Source organism: Anguilla anguilla, chromosome 4 (genome assembly GCF_013347855.1).
Source record: "Anguilla anguilla isolate fAngAng1 chromosome 4, fAngAng1.pri, whole genome shotgun sequence".
Taxonomy (NCBI): Eukaryota; Metazoa; Chordata; class Actinopteri; order Anguilliformes; family Anguillidae; genus Anguilla; species Anguilla anguilla.
The window spans coordinates 11,423,497-11,440,522 of record NC_049204.1 but is presented as its reverse complement, the minus strand read 5'-3'; the positions used below and the strand labels follow the sequence as shown (position 1 = coordinate 11,440,522).

At 51.4% G+C, this 17,026-nt stretch overlaps 1 protein-coding gene across 21 annotated transcripts in view; it reads right to left on the bottom strand.

Moving 5' to 3' along the window:
* Nucleotides 1-17,026, bottom strand: part of ptprfa (protein tyrosine phosphatase receptor type Fa) — a 226,059-nt gene that overhangs the window by 69,726 nt on the left and 139,307 nt on the right. For 11 of the 21 annotated variants that reach the window (XM_035412984.1, XM_035412989.1, XM_035412992.1 and 8 more), the window contains 4 exons: nt 7,556-7,825; nt 4,601-5,182; nt 3,992-4,125; nt 1,837-1,981 (listed from right to left, as the gene is read on the bottom strand). In XM_035412984.1, coding sequence (XP_035268875.1) covers nt 1,837-1,981; nt 3,992-4,125; nt 4,601-5,182; nt 7,556-7,825 — 1,131 coding nt within the window. Of the gene's footprint in view, nt 1-1,836; nt 1,982-3,991; nt 4,126-4,600; nt 5,183-7,555; nt 7,826-14,329; nt 14,342-17,026 lie in introns of all 21 variants that reach the window. The other 10 variants (XM_035412987.1, XM_035412983.1, XM_035412990.1 and 7 more) reach the window with 1 other exon arrangement.

The following is a 17,026-nucleotide window of genomic DNA, read 5'->3' as shown; positions in this document are numbered from 1 at the left end:
CAGAAGTCAAACAAAAGACTAGATGGTCAAAACAATGGCAAAGACTAAAATAAAAGCGAACAAATGAGGGCCATCAAAAGACAGTGGTATGTGTACATGCAGGTGCAAAACAGCATTTACAATGCAAGGCAGTACAGTAATACAGGGCTCCGAAACTCTGGGGGAAAAAAAACCAAAAAAATCAAATGGGAGGAGAGAGAGGACTGGAAGAGGAAGCATATCCTTTGCATGCCAACTTGCGTTTTTAGTGACCGGAGCAGCAAGGCGGTGCCAGCTACCCTAAATTAATTAATTTCACACGTTTGGACAGAAACAGATTTCACATGATGTGTGGGCTCAAAGAGAGAGAACGAGGTGGAGCGGGACTCCTGCTGGTGTGTCACATGAGCTGTCAGTGAGGGGGGGGGGGAGAGAGAGAGTGTGTGTGTGTGTGTGTGTGTGTGTGTGAAGAGTTGGTGGGAGAGAAAATGGGGGGAGGGGAGAGAAAGAGAGTGTGAAAGGAAGGTGGGAGTAAGAGAGAGCATCAGAGGGAGAAAGTGAAAGAGAGACAGAGGCAGAGAGCGACTGAGACAGAGAGAAACAGAAAGCGTGTGACAGAGATCAAGAGAGACAGCGACACAGAGCGAGAGTGCCAGAGACAGAGTGCACGAGAGAGAGAAACAGATAGAGGGAGAGAGACAGAGACAGAAAGCGCGAGAGGGAGAGTGGGAGAGGGAGAGGGAGAGGGAGAGGGAGAGAGAGAGAGAGAGAGAGAGAGAGAGAGAGAGAGAGAGGGGGAGATGCTCCTCCACGTGACACGCCAGCACGACTCCAGGGACGCTGAATCGCTGTCAGAAGGCACGGAGATGAGGAGCTGGAATCAGAGGCACGTTTTCGGGCCTTGGTTCCCAGCCCCGCTTCCTGTGGGATCTGAACCCTGGGCGCGCTGGAGTTTTCACGGTTGACAAGTAAAACAAACGACTTAGAATATGCTCAGATCTCTTTCGGAAAACCGTCATACACATTTCAATAAGTTCAGCTCCGCTAGGCAGAGGCAGCTCTGTCGAAAACCGGTAACTTCACATTACTAGAGGTAAAAAAAAAAAAGGGAAGTCAAGAGAGACTCTGTTTGGTAACCGGTCAACTCTTGCCTGAAAGGGTGCTTTGCTGTGAGTTATTCTCATCGTTCCGTCTGATCACCTGCGCAGTTACGTCTTGGGGACGGACAGAAACGTCTTGGCTAAACGCGCACTCAAATAAATCCGTACGTCTCGTCCCCTCGTTCCACGGATGCAGAGAACACAGTGCCACAACCTGCCAACGTGTGCCTGGAGATATCCGTATACGTCCGAGCGTGCTGAGCGTTCAGAAAGCTCAAGAAAGACATCGGAGAACTTCAGCGCATGCTGTCCCCTCTCTCGCTCCCTCTGTGTCGGACGTTTACAGTAGATGATAACATGGCTGCCTTAAAGGGAACATCCATTCCACAGCTTCCGAAGAATACGGTTGGCGCATCCTTCTTCTACCTTCTTGGCGGCGCGGCCGCTCTCCTGCTCTCCAGCAGACGAACAGCTAAGACCGGGCGTACGAAACACGCTTTGCTGCTCCGATATAAAAACCACAAGCGTCTCGGATCACGAAACGCTTGTTTTTTCGAGAACACCTCATTTCATTCCGATCACAGAACCACAGCGCGTTTACCCACAGTGAACGTACCTCGCCACCCGTTTGTCAGCGAACAAAGCCGTCCCAGGAGCTCAGGAGGTTTCAGAGGCTCGGAAAGCCAAATTTGATAGAGGGCCCAGGGGGGTAGGAGGGGTAGAAGTGGTGGGCGTTTGGGTGGGGGGGTTGACTTACTGGACTGTGCGGTCCTGGCCTCTATGGGTTGAGTGTAGACCCCTAGGCCTACTTCGGAGCGGGCCGCCAGGGAGAACATGTAGAGGGTGTCCGGCTTCAGGCCTTCCATGGCGTAGGAGCCGGCGGGGTCGAAGGTCACGTGGAACTGCGGGAGAACAGACGCCCAACCCCTCCGCTCAGCGAGGCTCACGGTGACAGCGACAGTAGGGCGGATCCACGCGATATTCCGCCAAAGACGTGGGCCGCAATATCGCCTTCGTTTGGCAGACGCTTACATTCCTTTTGCAGATGCTACTGTGGACAGCGGCTTACTGAGCAATAGAAACTGTATTCAATAGGTTCAACAGTAAAAAAAAATTAATAAAATGACAACAACATGCTATAACAAGAGAATTAACAGCGGCACAGAAACCATCTCCCTCCGGACAGTGGAAGAGCTGAGTCAGTGTCATTTTTTAAGACCAAACCGAAGGCGAATTTTTATAGATTAGCTCTTAATGTCTTAATTTACGCTCTGAAGACACATTTTTACATTCGCTTTAATGTCTATTCATTTATTCCCCTTTCTGTTTCCCTCCGCCGCTGTCTGTATATTGAAATTGCTTTTACTATCTGTATATTGCCTTAACTTTTTATGTTTGGTTCTGTTTTTACTGCTTTCTTTGTTACAGTAAGGTGCTGCTCGAAAGGTGCCAAATAAATAAATAAATAAATAGATAGATAAATAAATGTATGAATACATAAAGTATGATAGCAATACTTAAAAGCAGTGGGAGTGAAATAAGAAGCGCTCCTGTCATCAGCTACACAGTTAGTGTTGTCCAGACTGGCCAGCTGTGGCACTCAGGCTTTTACAGCACAGAGAAAGCCGGGCTGGTATTTTCTACCGCGACGGCACGTATTCCAAACTCACACAGCGAGGACACCCCGTTGGCAAAAGGACCGCCGGCGAACGAGGGTGACAAGTGGAGCCGCCGCCTCGTCGCGCTCGATAGCGCTTTCGTTCGTTTTCGCATCTTTCGCACCGCGTCGGCGACAAACAAGCGACGGTTTCGAAAACGAGAACGAATCACTTCAAAGGTACAGAAAAATAAGCAACCCCCCACCCCTCAGCAACAAGTTAAGGGCAAAATTTTAAACAAATGAAACCATGGCGAGCGAACGATTGAGAAAATCATAACCCGAAATGCTGGGATGCACTAAAAAAAAGTGACTTAAACTTAGACTTAGAATAGATGGCTGGCATCTATTCCAGTGCACTTTAATACAATGGAAAACTGATAAAACATACATTATTATTTTTGGAACGCGTCCCTTTCATACATTTTTAAAATATGCATGAATCCAGTTGAAATAACTCCACCGGGTCGCTATAAATTAACTCTCAAGGCATGCGGGGGGGGGGGGGGGAGAAAGAGACAGTGTGCGCCTTTCGACAAGTTTAAATGCCAAAGTGAAATACATGTTGGTTCTGCAGATACGCGGGACAACTACTGTAGTGTGTATAATGACGTATCGATTAGCAATCTTCGAGAATCCCCCTCTCTCAGTGGCCACGCCGCCCGTCGCGCTGCGAAAGGTTACGGCCGGATGATTGATGAGAAGAACCTTTCTTTGAACCGCCGGAGAAATCAGATATGCCAATTAATTATTCGAGCGAGGGCTGCGACGCGTCAGGCGGAGCCGATATCCGCCATCGCAGAACCCACAGCCACCGGGGGGGGAGGAGGGTGTGTGTGGATCTTTAGCACGTTAGCACGAAGTCCCTGGCTTCCGACAGCCAACCCCCGCGCAGAGGTTAACAGCCACGGAGGCTAACGGCTACAGTAACTGACTTCCTAACGGCTGTCTAGTTTCCTTGCTTTCCACGGGCTCGCGGACAGCGGGCGAATATGACTCGCTGACAAACTGCTAAAGCGTGCGCCCACGCTCCCTCAGACGCGAGCGCACGCTGTAGCAGATCGAAGTGAGCGCTTCAAATTTGCCCGTGGTCTGTTTTTTTATTTCCTGTGTGGCTACAGCACGGTACGATGGCCGTCGATGAAGTCGATGTAGACTGATTCACAGCGGCGCGGCTAAACAAACACGGGCACCAGGGGTAAAGGGGTAAAGGGGTTTGGGAGCGGGGCGCGGTTCCCGGGGGCGGGCGCCTTACCTTGTTCCCGGAGCCGGCCTCCCAGTACATGAGCTCGTACTTGGTGATGGGCTCCTGGACGGGCCACAGCCAGGTCAGCATTATCCGCGTGTCCAGCTCCGCCTCCGCCTCGAAACTGGAGGGCTGGGCCGGCACTGCGAAACGACAGCGCAGGTCAGCGGTGGCGCCCGGCCTCCTCTGCCGCGCCCCCTCGATACCGCACGCTCGCTTCGCCTGCGTCGAGGGGCCGCCTCCCAAACTCGCCGGGCGCTGCTTCGGGCAGCTCTAATAAAACGTTTAAATAAAAGGCTGCAAAGCTGAGGGCTGATAAATGGCTGTAAATGAATCGCCCGATAGCCTTGCGATCTCTCGGAAGCCGGGCGCGGCCAATCTGCTCGGCGCTTGTTTGTGATTCGCCCCCGATAAGCGGAAGGCCAAACCTGGGAGCTGATGTATTACCCGGGCTCTGTTTTCAGCATCTCGTGATCTGTGGCTACGTCCCCAAAAAACACTGCAGTGTTATGTTCTATGGTGCAGGAGTCTGTCCCTATCAGAGTAGGTGGCTTCTTGTCAGCCACGTAAATGCACCTGGCATGGCAGCACCCCCTTGGGGTCGGAGGACCGACTCACCTCCCTGCTGGGTCTTGACCTGCAGGACGTCGGACGGGGGCCCGTCCCCCACGGAGGTGAAGCCCAGCACGCGGATGCTGTAGGTGACGTCGGTGACCAGGCCGGAGATGGTGGTGAGGCGGCTGTCGTCCGTGTTGTGCTTCTGCCAGGTGCTGAGCGCCGCCTGGTGGCTGGTGGTGTAGTAGACGCGGTAGCCGCGGATCTGGCCGTTGGGCTCCTCGGGCGGCTCCCACTGCACCAGCATGGTGCTGGAGCTCAGCATGCGCGCCTGCACGTGCAGCGGCGGCGAGGACGGCGCCTGCTCGGCCGTGCGGGCGTCCACCGCCTCGCTGGGCGGGCCCCGCCCGATGTTGTTGACCGCCATCACGCGGAACTCGTACTCCGAGTAGGGGCTGAGGCCGCCGATGCTGTAGCGCGTGGTGGCCACGCCGTCCACCTCCTGGAAGCCGTTCTCCGAGGCCTTGGCCCGGTACTGGATCACGTAGTAGGACACGGGCTCCGGGTTCCCCGAGTCCCAGGTCAGCGTCACGCTGGTGGCGCTGGTCTCCGTGACGATCAGAGACGCGGGAGGCTTCGGCAAGGCTGCGGGAAAAACACCGGGAGGGCGCCGGTTAACAGCCGGCCTCCCGCCGACCCGTCTCGACGACCGCGAAAGGGCACTGGAGCTGACCGACAACACTTGTGAATGCAAGTCTGCCCTGCCAGCAATAACTGACAACGGCGGCAGGCCCACAGAGCCTCAACTCAAGGACAAGGCTCGCGTACGCTTCTAACAATGCCTCAATCAGGCCACAGTGGCCAAAGGGAACTGCGAACCGGCGTGTTTTATATTTATATCCGTGACCCAATCTGCCTCCTGAAGTACACAAATGTATAATAATTTCAAATAAACACAGTGAACTAGCAAACTGCCCCTTTTGAGTTTAAAGAAACTGCACCCGTAAACACATAAAACGCCCTTAAAGGTTGCGAAATGGTGTCACAGTGAACGAGAGAGAAATGTTCCAAATTCCAAAACAGCAATCGGTCAAAGCTGAATAGATGCGAAAGCGTTCACGTTCGACCGTTTGTACTAGTACCATTTTTAGCATTTTGGTTCCTCTGCAGACCGGATTCCTGTGAGGAGTTAAACAACAGGAGGGATAAGAGGCATCACGTTTACGGGAGGGAGTTTTAATAACACTTCACATATATTTGTTGAACTGTGAACGCAGAGAAGTGACATCATTTTTTCTGCACAGCGAACGGAATGCGTGTCTGGACTTGATGCAGTTTTCTCCCCCCCCCCCCCCCCCCCCCCCCCATTCATGCACTGGCGAAGCCAAATGGAAACCGGCAGCAGTGTAATAGAATTCCACCGACAAATGACAGCAAATTGTTTCCCGATCGTCTGTTTGTGGCGCTTAGGCGAACCCAAATCGCTCGTTTAGAGGGAGAGAGGGGGGCCAGGCCGGAACCGAACGCGCTCGGGCGCGGAAGCCGGGGCGCGGCTGCGGCAGCTGCTCCGCGCGGTCCGGACATCTGTTCCGCCTCGACACGCAGGATAACCAGAAGACCGCGCGTCTTTCGCTTTCAGTGACGTTATCTCGATCCCTGAATCGCCGCGATCGACGGACAATTCTGGAAGAACCGAAGCCACGCTGATTAGCATCACCCTTGGCGCGAACATTCATTTTCAGAACGCGCACTCTGTGTACCAGGGGCTGCCCCAAACCCTGTTCCTGGAGATCCACCATCCTGTGGGTTTTCACTCCAACCCTGATTTGGCTCACCTGATTCAAACTAATCAGCAGCTCAAGGAGATCTCGAACTGTCGAATGAGGCGTGCTTTGTTAGGGTTGGAGTGAAAAACTTACAGGACGGTAGGTTTCCAGAAACAGGGTTGGGCAGCCCCGCTGCACACTGCCATCCTCGGAGAGTCCCCGTTTGGCCAAGGGTGTACGTGGTTTTCGTGTTTACTTTCTTCCAAGAAGCTTGTGAAAAGGGCAGCTGCACGCGTTATCTCTTAGAGAGATAATGTAGGAGTTGTGCTGGCTGGAGAAATTTTTTCACAAGACAAGTCGAAAATGGGGCGAGCTTTTATTTTCTCAGCCAGACTGATAATGTTGTAGTGAAAGAATTCATAATAACACGATAAGATTTATGTTCTTAAGCCTTGAAGTACCAGATACTGCCCTTTTGCCCAAAACCCAAAAAAATAAAATATATCTATTTGCTGTAGCTAACGCACTTGAGGAGGACAGATTTAAGGACAACTCGGTAACAAAATATAGAGAACAATTTATAAGCAGCCAAGAAGGAAGCTGTTCAGGGAAGCCAACCATGCAGGGAAGGCCGACCCTGTTTCAGAAGATATGCTAATTTTTCTTGCTCCTCAGCAATTAATTGATTCATTAAAACAGTTGATTATCTGGTTTCTCGGGTTTCAACTGTGAAGTACACGATGAGAAAACACCTCAAATTATACGTTTCTTACTCAGAGAAACTATACCCCCAGGGACATGGGGGGCAAGAGACTTTGAATGAAGCGGGGGATTTATAGTGCAGTCAGTAATCCATTTCGATCAATCCGGAAACCAGAATAAATGTCAAATGAGCGCATGTATTTATAATGGTGAAATAACCATTGAAAGCAAATTGCATGGGATCCATTCCCACATCCTCTCAGAAGACATTTATCAAGAACGAATTACGCTCGTGGATTCTGTTTGGAATGCAGATTCCCTGGGCGCCGAGACTGAATTCAATGGACTCCCTGCTATTCTTGCCTTCCAGGCACAAGTCCACACATATTGATCACGGCAATTGTCACAACAGAAGCCAATATGGAAGACTGCTTTCAGTCTTAAAACCCGCAAATTAGAATTAGTTGCTGGTGTAAAGAGAACCTCTATCACCTCGTCTCCCGGCAACGGTCTCCTCCGCCCCCCCTCGCCCCCTCGACGGACAGCTCACCTTTGACGGAGATCTGGGCGGTGGCCTCGATCATGCCCAGCGAGGAGATGGCCACGCAGGTGTAGTTGGCGGACTCGCGGATGCTGGTCAGCTCCAGCACGTTGCGGCCCACGGGCATCTCGTCCTCCTTGGTCAGCTCCTGCAAGCCCGTCATCCACTTGACGTAGGGCATGGGCGCCCCCACCGCCACGCAGGTGAGGTTGACGCTGCCCCCCGGCATCACCTCGTGGTTGGTGGGCGGGATGGAGAAGCGGGGCGGCACCCGGCGGACTGCCAAATCAGACCGGGAGGGGCGCGTGTCAGAAACGCGGCGGTGGGAGCGCGGAGGGCGCCGCCGCCGCCGCCGCCGGCGAGACTCGCGGAAAGGCCCGGCGTTCGTCTGTTCGTTTGGGTTTTTTACCGCAAATTCGTTTCTGAGGCTCAAAATCCTGGTTCACGCTTTCCCCCATTGCCCGCTCCTCCGGGGCTTAAAAGCCGGCTGCATGTTTGTTGAAGTCTTTCCTGGGTCTCTGTTGATATAGCCTTCAAAATTTGCTCAGTGCGAAAAGCGGGGGAGGGAGGGCGCAGAGAGACCTCCGAACGAGAATAGGGTTCTAAGACGGTGTGAGGATTTCAAACAAGACAGCATTTCATGTAGGATTTGCCTGTCTGTGCCACAACGGTGGACCGCTCTGCCTGTCAAACTAAGCAATGCGCCCACCTTGGGTGGATTTAAGAAAGTCCTAAAAACCCAGCGTTCCACGGAAGCCTTTAACACCTACGGCTAGCGATTCTTTAATGTTGCTGGCTGCCTTGTTTGCTCATCCCGCTTTTAACTGTGTGTGGTGATTGTTGTTTTTTGTCTGTGTTGTATAACCACCTGTAATTCCTCTATTTGTAAGGCTTTGTTTTCTTATTTATATGTGTATACAGCTTTGTTTTGTTGTATTTTATGCTTTGGGTTGTAATACAAGAATCTTATAAAAAGTATTATTATTATTATTATTATTATTATTATTATTAATGATGATAATATGAATTAGACTTCGCTGGATTCTGTCATGAGCACAGAAGGAGAACATTTTTAAGAGCCAATAACAACGTGGACTTGACCACAGATGTTATTAAGGCTCACGTATAGAAAAATGATCCTTTCCTATCATCTTGTGGTGAGAAATCAATGTAAGTTCCTGTACTGTGAAATGGCTGGATGACTTGCCCAGCGGTACTCTGAAAGAGGCCTGCACTTAACAGAGTTAACTTAACCTTCTGCAGTTGCACTGGGGTAATATGTTCAGTCTCCGTCTATGAGGGAGTCCACGGGCGGGCAGACCGGACCCCCCGACCCTCGATATGCATATGAGCTGACCTCACCAGCCGTCCCCATGGAGACGAGCGCGCCCGTCTGTGTAGCCTAGCGGCGGGAAGCAAGTACGAGCGACTAATGACGCGGGTCTAGAGGAAATGACCCAGAACGCGTCGAAAGATTTTCTTTTTTTTTTTTCCTCCCGTTTCGCACAAGCTCATTTTTATAAGTTTAAATACAGGCGAGACTGAAACTTGGCCATAAAGCAGCTAATAGGCTAGTGCTCCTGAAGGCGCCACTTACTGGAAGACGCACCGCGGCGTTTCCATTTCCCCAGTTAAGTGCTCTTCTTGTTTGTCACCGTGGCAAAAGATCAAAGCGTGAATCTGGAGTTTGAGAGCTGGCCGCACGTGGAAATAAGTGCTTTTCGATCAGCAGCCATCTGTTTGAAGCAGAAACTGATGGTGTGGATGGTGCCTGGCCTCCGTCTTTAAGTGAAGCGAGGACCATCACAACAGCAACAGTCAACCTCTTTTTAAAATTTTTTTTTTTTTAAAGAACAGCAGAAACCGGGCCTTTCCATTCCTCTCATTTGTCTTCTACCATGCATGACACACAGACGTGCGCACGCAGACACGCACGCACGTACGCACGCACACACACACATACACATACAGACAGACAGACAGACAGACAGAGTCTGCAGCACTTGCATCTATCCGCTCTCAACAGAGCAGCTCCTAATGGACCCCTGGGTTTTATGACAACTTTCTTTCCCCCCCCCCCCCCCCCCCCCCCCCCCCCCCCCCCAAAAGAAAATTCAGCCATTTAGAATCTCTCGTGAGCGACAGTCCAATGCCGACTGGGATGTAGACTAAAAATAACCCCTCACCACCATTAAATTCTTGTCTTTGGCGCAAAACCAGTTTGGACAAACGCACTGCAGACTTCTGTATGTGCTTCAGTATACGAGGAAAACATTCAGAGAATTACTGTAAACACTTTACTTTCATCATCAGGAGTGTCAATTACTTGGTCATTTTTTCCTTACCGTGAGAAAAAAGGACGAGAAATACATATTTGTTTGACAGCCTGGTTAGTCAGCAGGTAAACTGATACCGTATCTCGAAAGTTAAATCTGACACAGGCCGGGGACAAATTAGGCCTTTTTGTATCTGAACAAAAAAATCTCAGTGTTTATGTGACTTGAATGCAACGTGTCCCGTGTGTCAGGGGAGGTCTGTTTTGCTCAGAAACAATGCTGCTAGCGCTAAGCCAGCTGGGACAGAAACGAAGGACCAGGGGAATAACAGGAAGAATACATCGTGTGCTTCATCTGAAGATCCAGTTGCACATACTACAAAAAAAACACATTTCCACAATTTGGAGGAAACCTGCGCTCTACTGAATTTACATATCCCGTTACGTGTTTTCGTGATTAACCGATTTACTGGGACTTTTGCAAAAACACATCGCAGCCAGCAAGGTTTCCCTCCACGTATTCCAGGAAACCCTGCTGGCTGCGACCTGTTTTGCAAAAGTCCCAGCAAATTCGGTTAATTAGTAAATTCTTGATTATTTCATTACTGCCCAGAACATTACAGCTGTGCTCACTTACCTTGTGTCTAGAAAACATTTACAGCTTAGAGAGAGTGTGTGCGTGCGTGCATGCATGCGATGCGTGTGTGTTTGTGTGTCTGCGTTAGTATGCTTGTGTGAGACTTTGATGTAGATCCCATAAACCCTGAGATTCTGAGCCTGCTTTGCTCTTTGTAGTTTGCCTTGATTTTCAATCCATTTCCGGGCCATAGGGTCCCTTAACTTAGGGGGCCACAGTTAAGCAGTAAGAGATTAGGGTGAACGCTCTGTCTCTGTACAGGAGAGCCTTCGCGGGCTTTATCGTGCTGTTAACGTAGCGTAAGAGAAAGACTGAGTTAGTCACTGCGTAAATAAACAAGATGACGTTACCCATGGACATGGAAAATGGTCACAACATGATGGCTCTCTCGAGTTAGGATGAGAAAGATCTGCTGGACGGCAAACGGGGGCCTCCCAAAAAAAAAAAAGAAGCCACGCCCTACTCGTCAGGAGTGGGCGTGGCCCGGTGACCGATCTGTCGGGGGGGGCCCGACCGCGGGTGTTTCTGAGTGTGTCAAAGGCGGAGTTAGTGCACAGAAGCTGGCGTGAAGCAGACACTGATCCCCTGCTCGTCGGCATGCTGCAGGCCAGAGGAGGCGGGTCACGGGGGAAAGAGAGAGGGAGGAGAGGTGCATTCTGGTCCTGAGAAAGGGGGGAAGAAGGGGGAGGGGGGGGGCTCTTCAGGCCCGGTGGCACATGGATGCTCTCAAGCAAGGCATGCAGAAGCTGAGGGGCGAGGCAAGCATCGGGCCGCTGACATCAACACACAATCTGCAAGGGAAGCATGCCTGCAGGACAGAGTTTGTGAAAATGGATAACAAAAAGTAAAGCTGAGCCCGCTTTCATTAAAAAAATTTTAAAAAACGGCCTTCAAATACAACAATCCTTAAAACTGCCTCGCTGTGAATATACAAATAAAAAAGTTTGAAAAAATAGCCAAAAATTTTTTTTTGCAAATGTCTGACGAACTTTAATATGCAGGATGGGACCGCGGCAACAAAATGGCGGTCCTCCCAGGGAACGCCGACCGCTACGAGGCCTGGCGGGGGTGCGTTGTTTCGGGAGTGTGAAGACGCCGCACGGGCACAATCACAGCAGCCCTTTGAGGCTCGGCTCGGCCGCGGGGAACTCCCGCCCGTCGCCCGAAAGACTCGAAACTCGCGAAAAGCTCTCTTGCGGCGGCGGTCGTCTGACGCGGCGCTCCGAGAGCTCCCGGTGACCCTGCGGCGCGTTTAGCCAGGGAGGCGGGAAGCGGCGACGCAGCTGTAAAGGCCTGTGATGTTTTACCCCCTATCCCCCCCCCCAACCATATTAAAAAACCTCGGCTCCCGTCCGAGGGGGGGGACCCTGACCCTGTGGTGCACGGCTGGTCCGTCCCGACAGCGGGCTCTCGCCGGACTGAAAACAAGAACGACGAGTCAGAACTACGCGAAGCGCGCACGCTGATGAACGCCGCCGCCGCCGCGCGCCTCGCCCACAGACGTTTCAAATCCGTTAGCATGCGCGGCGCTCAGACGGCCAGTAACCGACACCGCGCTGGCGGAGGTTTCTGGTTTTAACGGCTTCTTGTTCTGCCGTGACCCCGAGGGGGTGATGTAATTCCCACCCCGGCTGGATGTCACGCAGCTCTCCGGTTTCACCACAGGGCGTGGGGGGGGGGGCATCTGAAAGGCATCTTACCCCCCCGGGGGGCATCACTCTACACCGTCCCCCTTTAACAGAGGGGGGGCAGGAGGGTTCCCCCACATTCCGAAAAAAATAAAATAAACGCCTCGGTCCCCCCCGTGAGGAGGAGCGCGGGAGCTTTTCGGCGGGTCGCGTCGGTTAGCGAACGAGGAGCGCGAGCGCGCGGCCCGAGCCCGTCTCTCACGGCGGGGAACGCGGACGCCGCCGCTCCGCGATTGGCTCCCACCGATCGCTGCGTTCGCCTTCCAGCGTCTCCTCATTTAAAATGCGAACCCTTCAAACGGGACCCGAATAAAAGATCGGGCCGGCTTCCGGAAGGGAGGCGCCGAAAAAAACGCTGGAGTCCGCGGAGAAACGCTCGCCCTCGGGGGTGCGGCCCGGTGAACGGACGGCACCGCCGCGACCTCACCTCGGCGAGCGCCGGTGCGTTAAAAGCCATAAACGCTAAGGGACGGCTCGAAAGCGGTCGGCGAGAAACGGGTAATGAGCTAGATAAGGATCAGCGGTCGTTTTTTGCGGAGCGGAGATAACGGCGGCGAGGGGAGGACGTGAACGATGGATTAAGGTTAAAACGCGCGGCAGAGAAAATGCCTCCTCGGTGCCTGCTTAAGGAAGCTTTGTTAATGGCTTCCGATTCTGGGACGTCACACTCAGCAGCAATCAAAACTGCCGGGAAGCCCAGCGCCTCATTTCAGTATTTCCATATTTCAAAGCTGATTTGGGATTTGCCACAGAGGACAACTGAAGTGGCGTTAAAGGAGAAAAATATAGGATGAGGGAGGGGAGGAGGAGGAGGAAAAAAAAAAAAAAGGATTTCGACTTCCTCCCCCCGCAGAGATGCATTTTGTGAGCTCAACCCTTTTCGGCTTATAAAATGGTCTGCAAGAAAAAAAAAAAAAAAAACAGACCATGCATGATCCTTGAGGGGCTTGAGCAGAAATGATAAAAATATTCTCTGTCTGTCCTCTCTCGGCATCCTTTGTTCTGGGACCCAAATCTGGGGCCCACAAAAGCTAGATTCCAAAATAAACAATCCGAGCTGCTTTAACGAGATTAAATGCTCGAAAACTTAAAAAAGCTTTTAGCTGTTAACTAGAATAACACAACGCTGCTTAATAAATAGGCTCAGCGGTTGAGTCTGGGGGGGGGGGGGTAATAAATGCGATCATTTAAATTTGAACTTTGTACGTAAACTGGGTCAACCCTTCACGCTTGAAAAATGTGCTTATCTCTGCAGCCTGACCTTAGCCGCACTGCCCTGGAATAAAGCAAGACTGCACTGTGGCACTGCCGTAATCTGAGACCATACTGTTGTTCTTAAATAAAACAACTTAGTAGTTAAAAAAAAAACATAATAATAATAACTATACTTTGCCCATTCTTGTGTAACCCTCAAAAAAAAAACCAAGATTGACAATCTGCAGTCTTAATCCCCTCCGTCAGAGCCTTAATTCCACTCCGACTGAAGAGGGTCGTTAGAGAGCGCCTGAATATCAAACTATGCTGATGGCAGTGAATAATCAGCACCGTTCGCACTTCCCAAAAAAAAGAAGCGGACGAGAAGGCGAGGCGGCCGTCGAAGCTGGGCGTCGGCCGCTCCGAGAACAGGCACGAGCGAGGCGAGCGGCGGCGGAGGCCAGAGCTCCGATGGCGGCGTTTCCGTGGCGAGGGGAAGCGGCTGCAAGCGAGGCCTGCGGTGGAGAGAGCAGCGGGGCTCGAGCAGTGGGTCCAGGCTGACCGAAAGAAAAAGGGCGATGGGTTGAACAGACACGCCCCGTGACACGGAGACGGGGGGGGGGGGTCGCGTGAGGACAGAGCGGCGGATGATAGGACAGACTGCGGACTGCGCCGCCGTGACGACGGCCGACCCATGCAAGCATTCTCACGAGGGCTGATGGGAAAAGGGGGGGAGGGGGGCGGGGAGCCAGCACGGCAGGGGCAGGGGGCGGCGATGGGGTCAGGGATTGGGATGGGGGCGGGAGGGCAGGGCAGTGTGGGGGCGGGGTCTGGGATGCACTGTCGGGAGTATTTTCAGGGGGCGGAGCCCCAAGAGAAGGCGGGACGGGCCCTTGGGGGCCCAGTCAGGAGCCGGCTCCAGTCCGCTCAGGGCCTGCGGCGTAGGGGGGGGGGGGGGGGGGTAGATGGAAGAAGTGAAAAGGACCAACCTTCCCGCTGATCTGAGAGGTGGATTTTGGGATTGTTTTTTGGATGGCGGGGTGCGATGGTGATGGTGGAAGGGAAATCAAAAAATTTAAACAAAAAAAAAGAAGAAACAAAACGGGAGAGAAAAAAAGGAAGACAAGGAGAAACACAGAGAGAGTAAAACAGGCCAATCTTCTGCTTATCCATAAAAGAGAGAGTGACTAAAACAAGGCGGAAGCAACGGCACAGAACATCAACAAACACACACACACACACACACGCTCTTTATCTCTCTTTGGCTGACTTGAGCGGCCATCTCACACGAGGTCTACCACCACTGAAGGACGGCAGCCTTGGACACTCACCGCTTGCAGACACCTCAATTTTTACATTAAAAGAACATTCAGACACTCACAACCAGGCCAGAAGCACCGTCTGAATGAATTCTGTCCATTGACTTTTTTAAATTTTCTTTTTAGCAAAGCCAATGAACAGAATCTGGATATCTAGATATGAATACATACAGGCCCACTGAATCCGGATTAGTCATGTCATTACGTTGTGCCACGTCCCACCACGCACAGCTGCTACGTGACTTAGTCACAAAAAAGCTCAGATGCTCTGGGGATTGCATCTGAGACAACAAGCACATACGGTGTGCCAGTTACACATATGACTGTTTCAACCTGGTTATCAGCAGGAAAAGCTCCTGTGTCTGAAGACAGAACCAAGCAGGTGGTTTTAAGATATAAACTCTTTATCCATGTATTCCAAGGGTATATATACCCATACTCAATGCATAAATGAGAAAGAAAGTCTATGTAAGAGATTCAGTGAACAACAGATGTATTCTGTTCAGCTGTTCTTTCAGTGGTAGGTATCCACAAACACACAAACTGCACCCAAGCTTGTATGCATATACACGCACGACTCACACCCGACACACGCACAAAATGGCACAGGCACGACAAAGCGCTCGATGTGAAACACATACGTAGCAAATCTTGCAGTACGTTATGACAGAGCATGAACGAGTGCGGACAACGGTCAAAACGGTCATATCTTCTCTTCATCGCAGGATAAGCGTCTGGCTAACGGGAGCTCGCGTATACTGCTCGTATACGCAACTCGTCACCCCCCCGCACTGGTGGAGCCTTCCGTCAAAGAGCGGCCACAAGCAACGGGACGAACGACGCCAAGAGAAGAGCCGAGACAGGCACAGACAGGCACAGACAGGCACAGGAAAGGAAAGACGGACAGATAAAGTGAAGCAAGCAGAGAGGCTTGTGAACCGCCGATCCCCCCCCCCCGCCCCCCCGCCCCCCCGCCCGTGCTACCCCTGCCCCAGACAAACGTGAAAACGTGGTAAGACCACCCCCGGCGCTACAGCTGCATGGAGAGGGAAACAGGCTGTGTTAGTTCACGGCTTAAAAAGAAGACAGCAGACGCAAAGACGGGAAAGATCCGCTTCCCTTTGAAAGCTGCAAAGCACAAGTCGTTAGTGGAGACCAATGGGTGGAGGGTCTGTCTCTGATTACAGTAGCTGGATTTGCCTGTTAATGAATGTGCTGATCGATTACCTCGCGCTCTATGTAACGAAGGGGGAAAGCTGAGTTTGCCACAATGACGACAAAACAATCACTGTGGACGTTAGGATGGAGGGTAAGGAAGATGCATTTTCACATTTTTTACACTGTAAACATGAAATGGAACCCTTTGCACTTTAACCTCTAGCAAAGCAGGTTCTTCAAGTTCTGAAAGGCAATTTGCATAAATATTCTTCCCCTTTAAAACTGCACCTCAGTATATGCACGATTCTGATTCATATTTATCCTCAGAACATGTTGCAAAAAGGGAAAAAAAAACACGCACTGGTATATAACACATGCAAACACAAAGTCGATCAAGTGACGTGCTAACATTGCTGCGTTCACACATTAAAAGCCACGGCATCGCATAACAGATCTTAATTCCATGTTTATTCCAACACTGCAAACGCACGTGATGAGAGTGAAGATCACTGCAGTAGAGGCTGCGTAGCGGGACAGCTGAATTCTCTTTTTGCGAGCCTTTTATAAATCCGACCTCCGCACACACACTTTCCCTATCGGCCCTGCAGGAGAACGGCTTGCGGACGATTCGTATGATTCATGGAAGCCGTGGACCCTCTTCGCTCATTCCGCGCGCTCACCCCCTCCACCTGACAGCCTTGCAGTCAGGTAGTCAAGCATAACCAATCTCTCTACACCTCAACAATGTTCATTGGCTAGGACTGTCATTTTTCTCCCTAAGGAAGATAGAAACTCATTCCCCATTAAGGTAAGATGGATGCGGGTAGAGTTATACAAGAGTGGGAGTGGTTGTAGGTGGGGGTCAGGAAAGGGCCATAAAAATAACTCTTGGACTGGACTATGCTTGCCGCAGAGGCTTCTGACGATTAGTTGCTATATGATGTGCTCTGACTAGGCAGACAATAACACTAATAGCTATTTAATTGACACGACACGAGGAGCAGGTGTTATCGCTAAAATACCTGCAGATGATAACGTGTGCAACTACGATGCGACACGGCTATAACAATTTTTCTAGAGGAAAAACTGACTCACCGAGTGACTCACCTCAATGCTGGGATCTGACTTTGAATCCTGTTTATAATATCATGTGCCATATTCCTCGACAATGCATTTTACTGGCGCGACTACAACCCAGATTAAAATAGG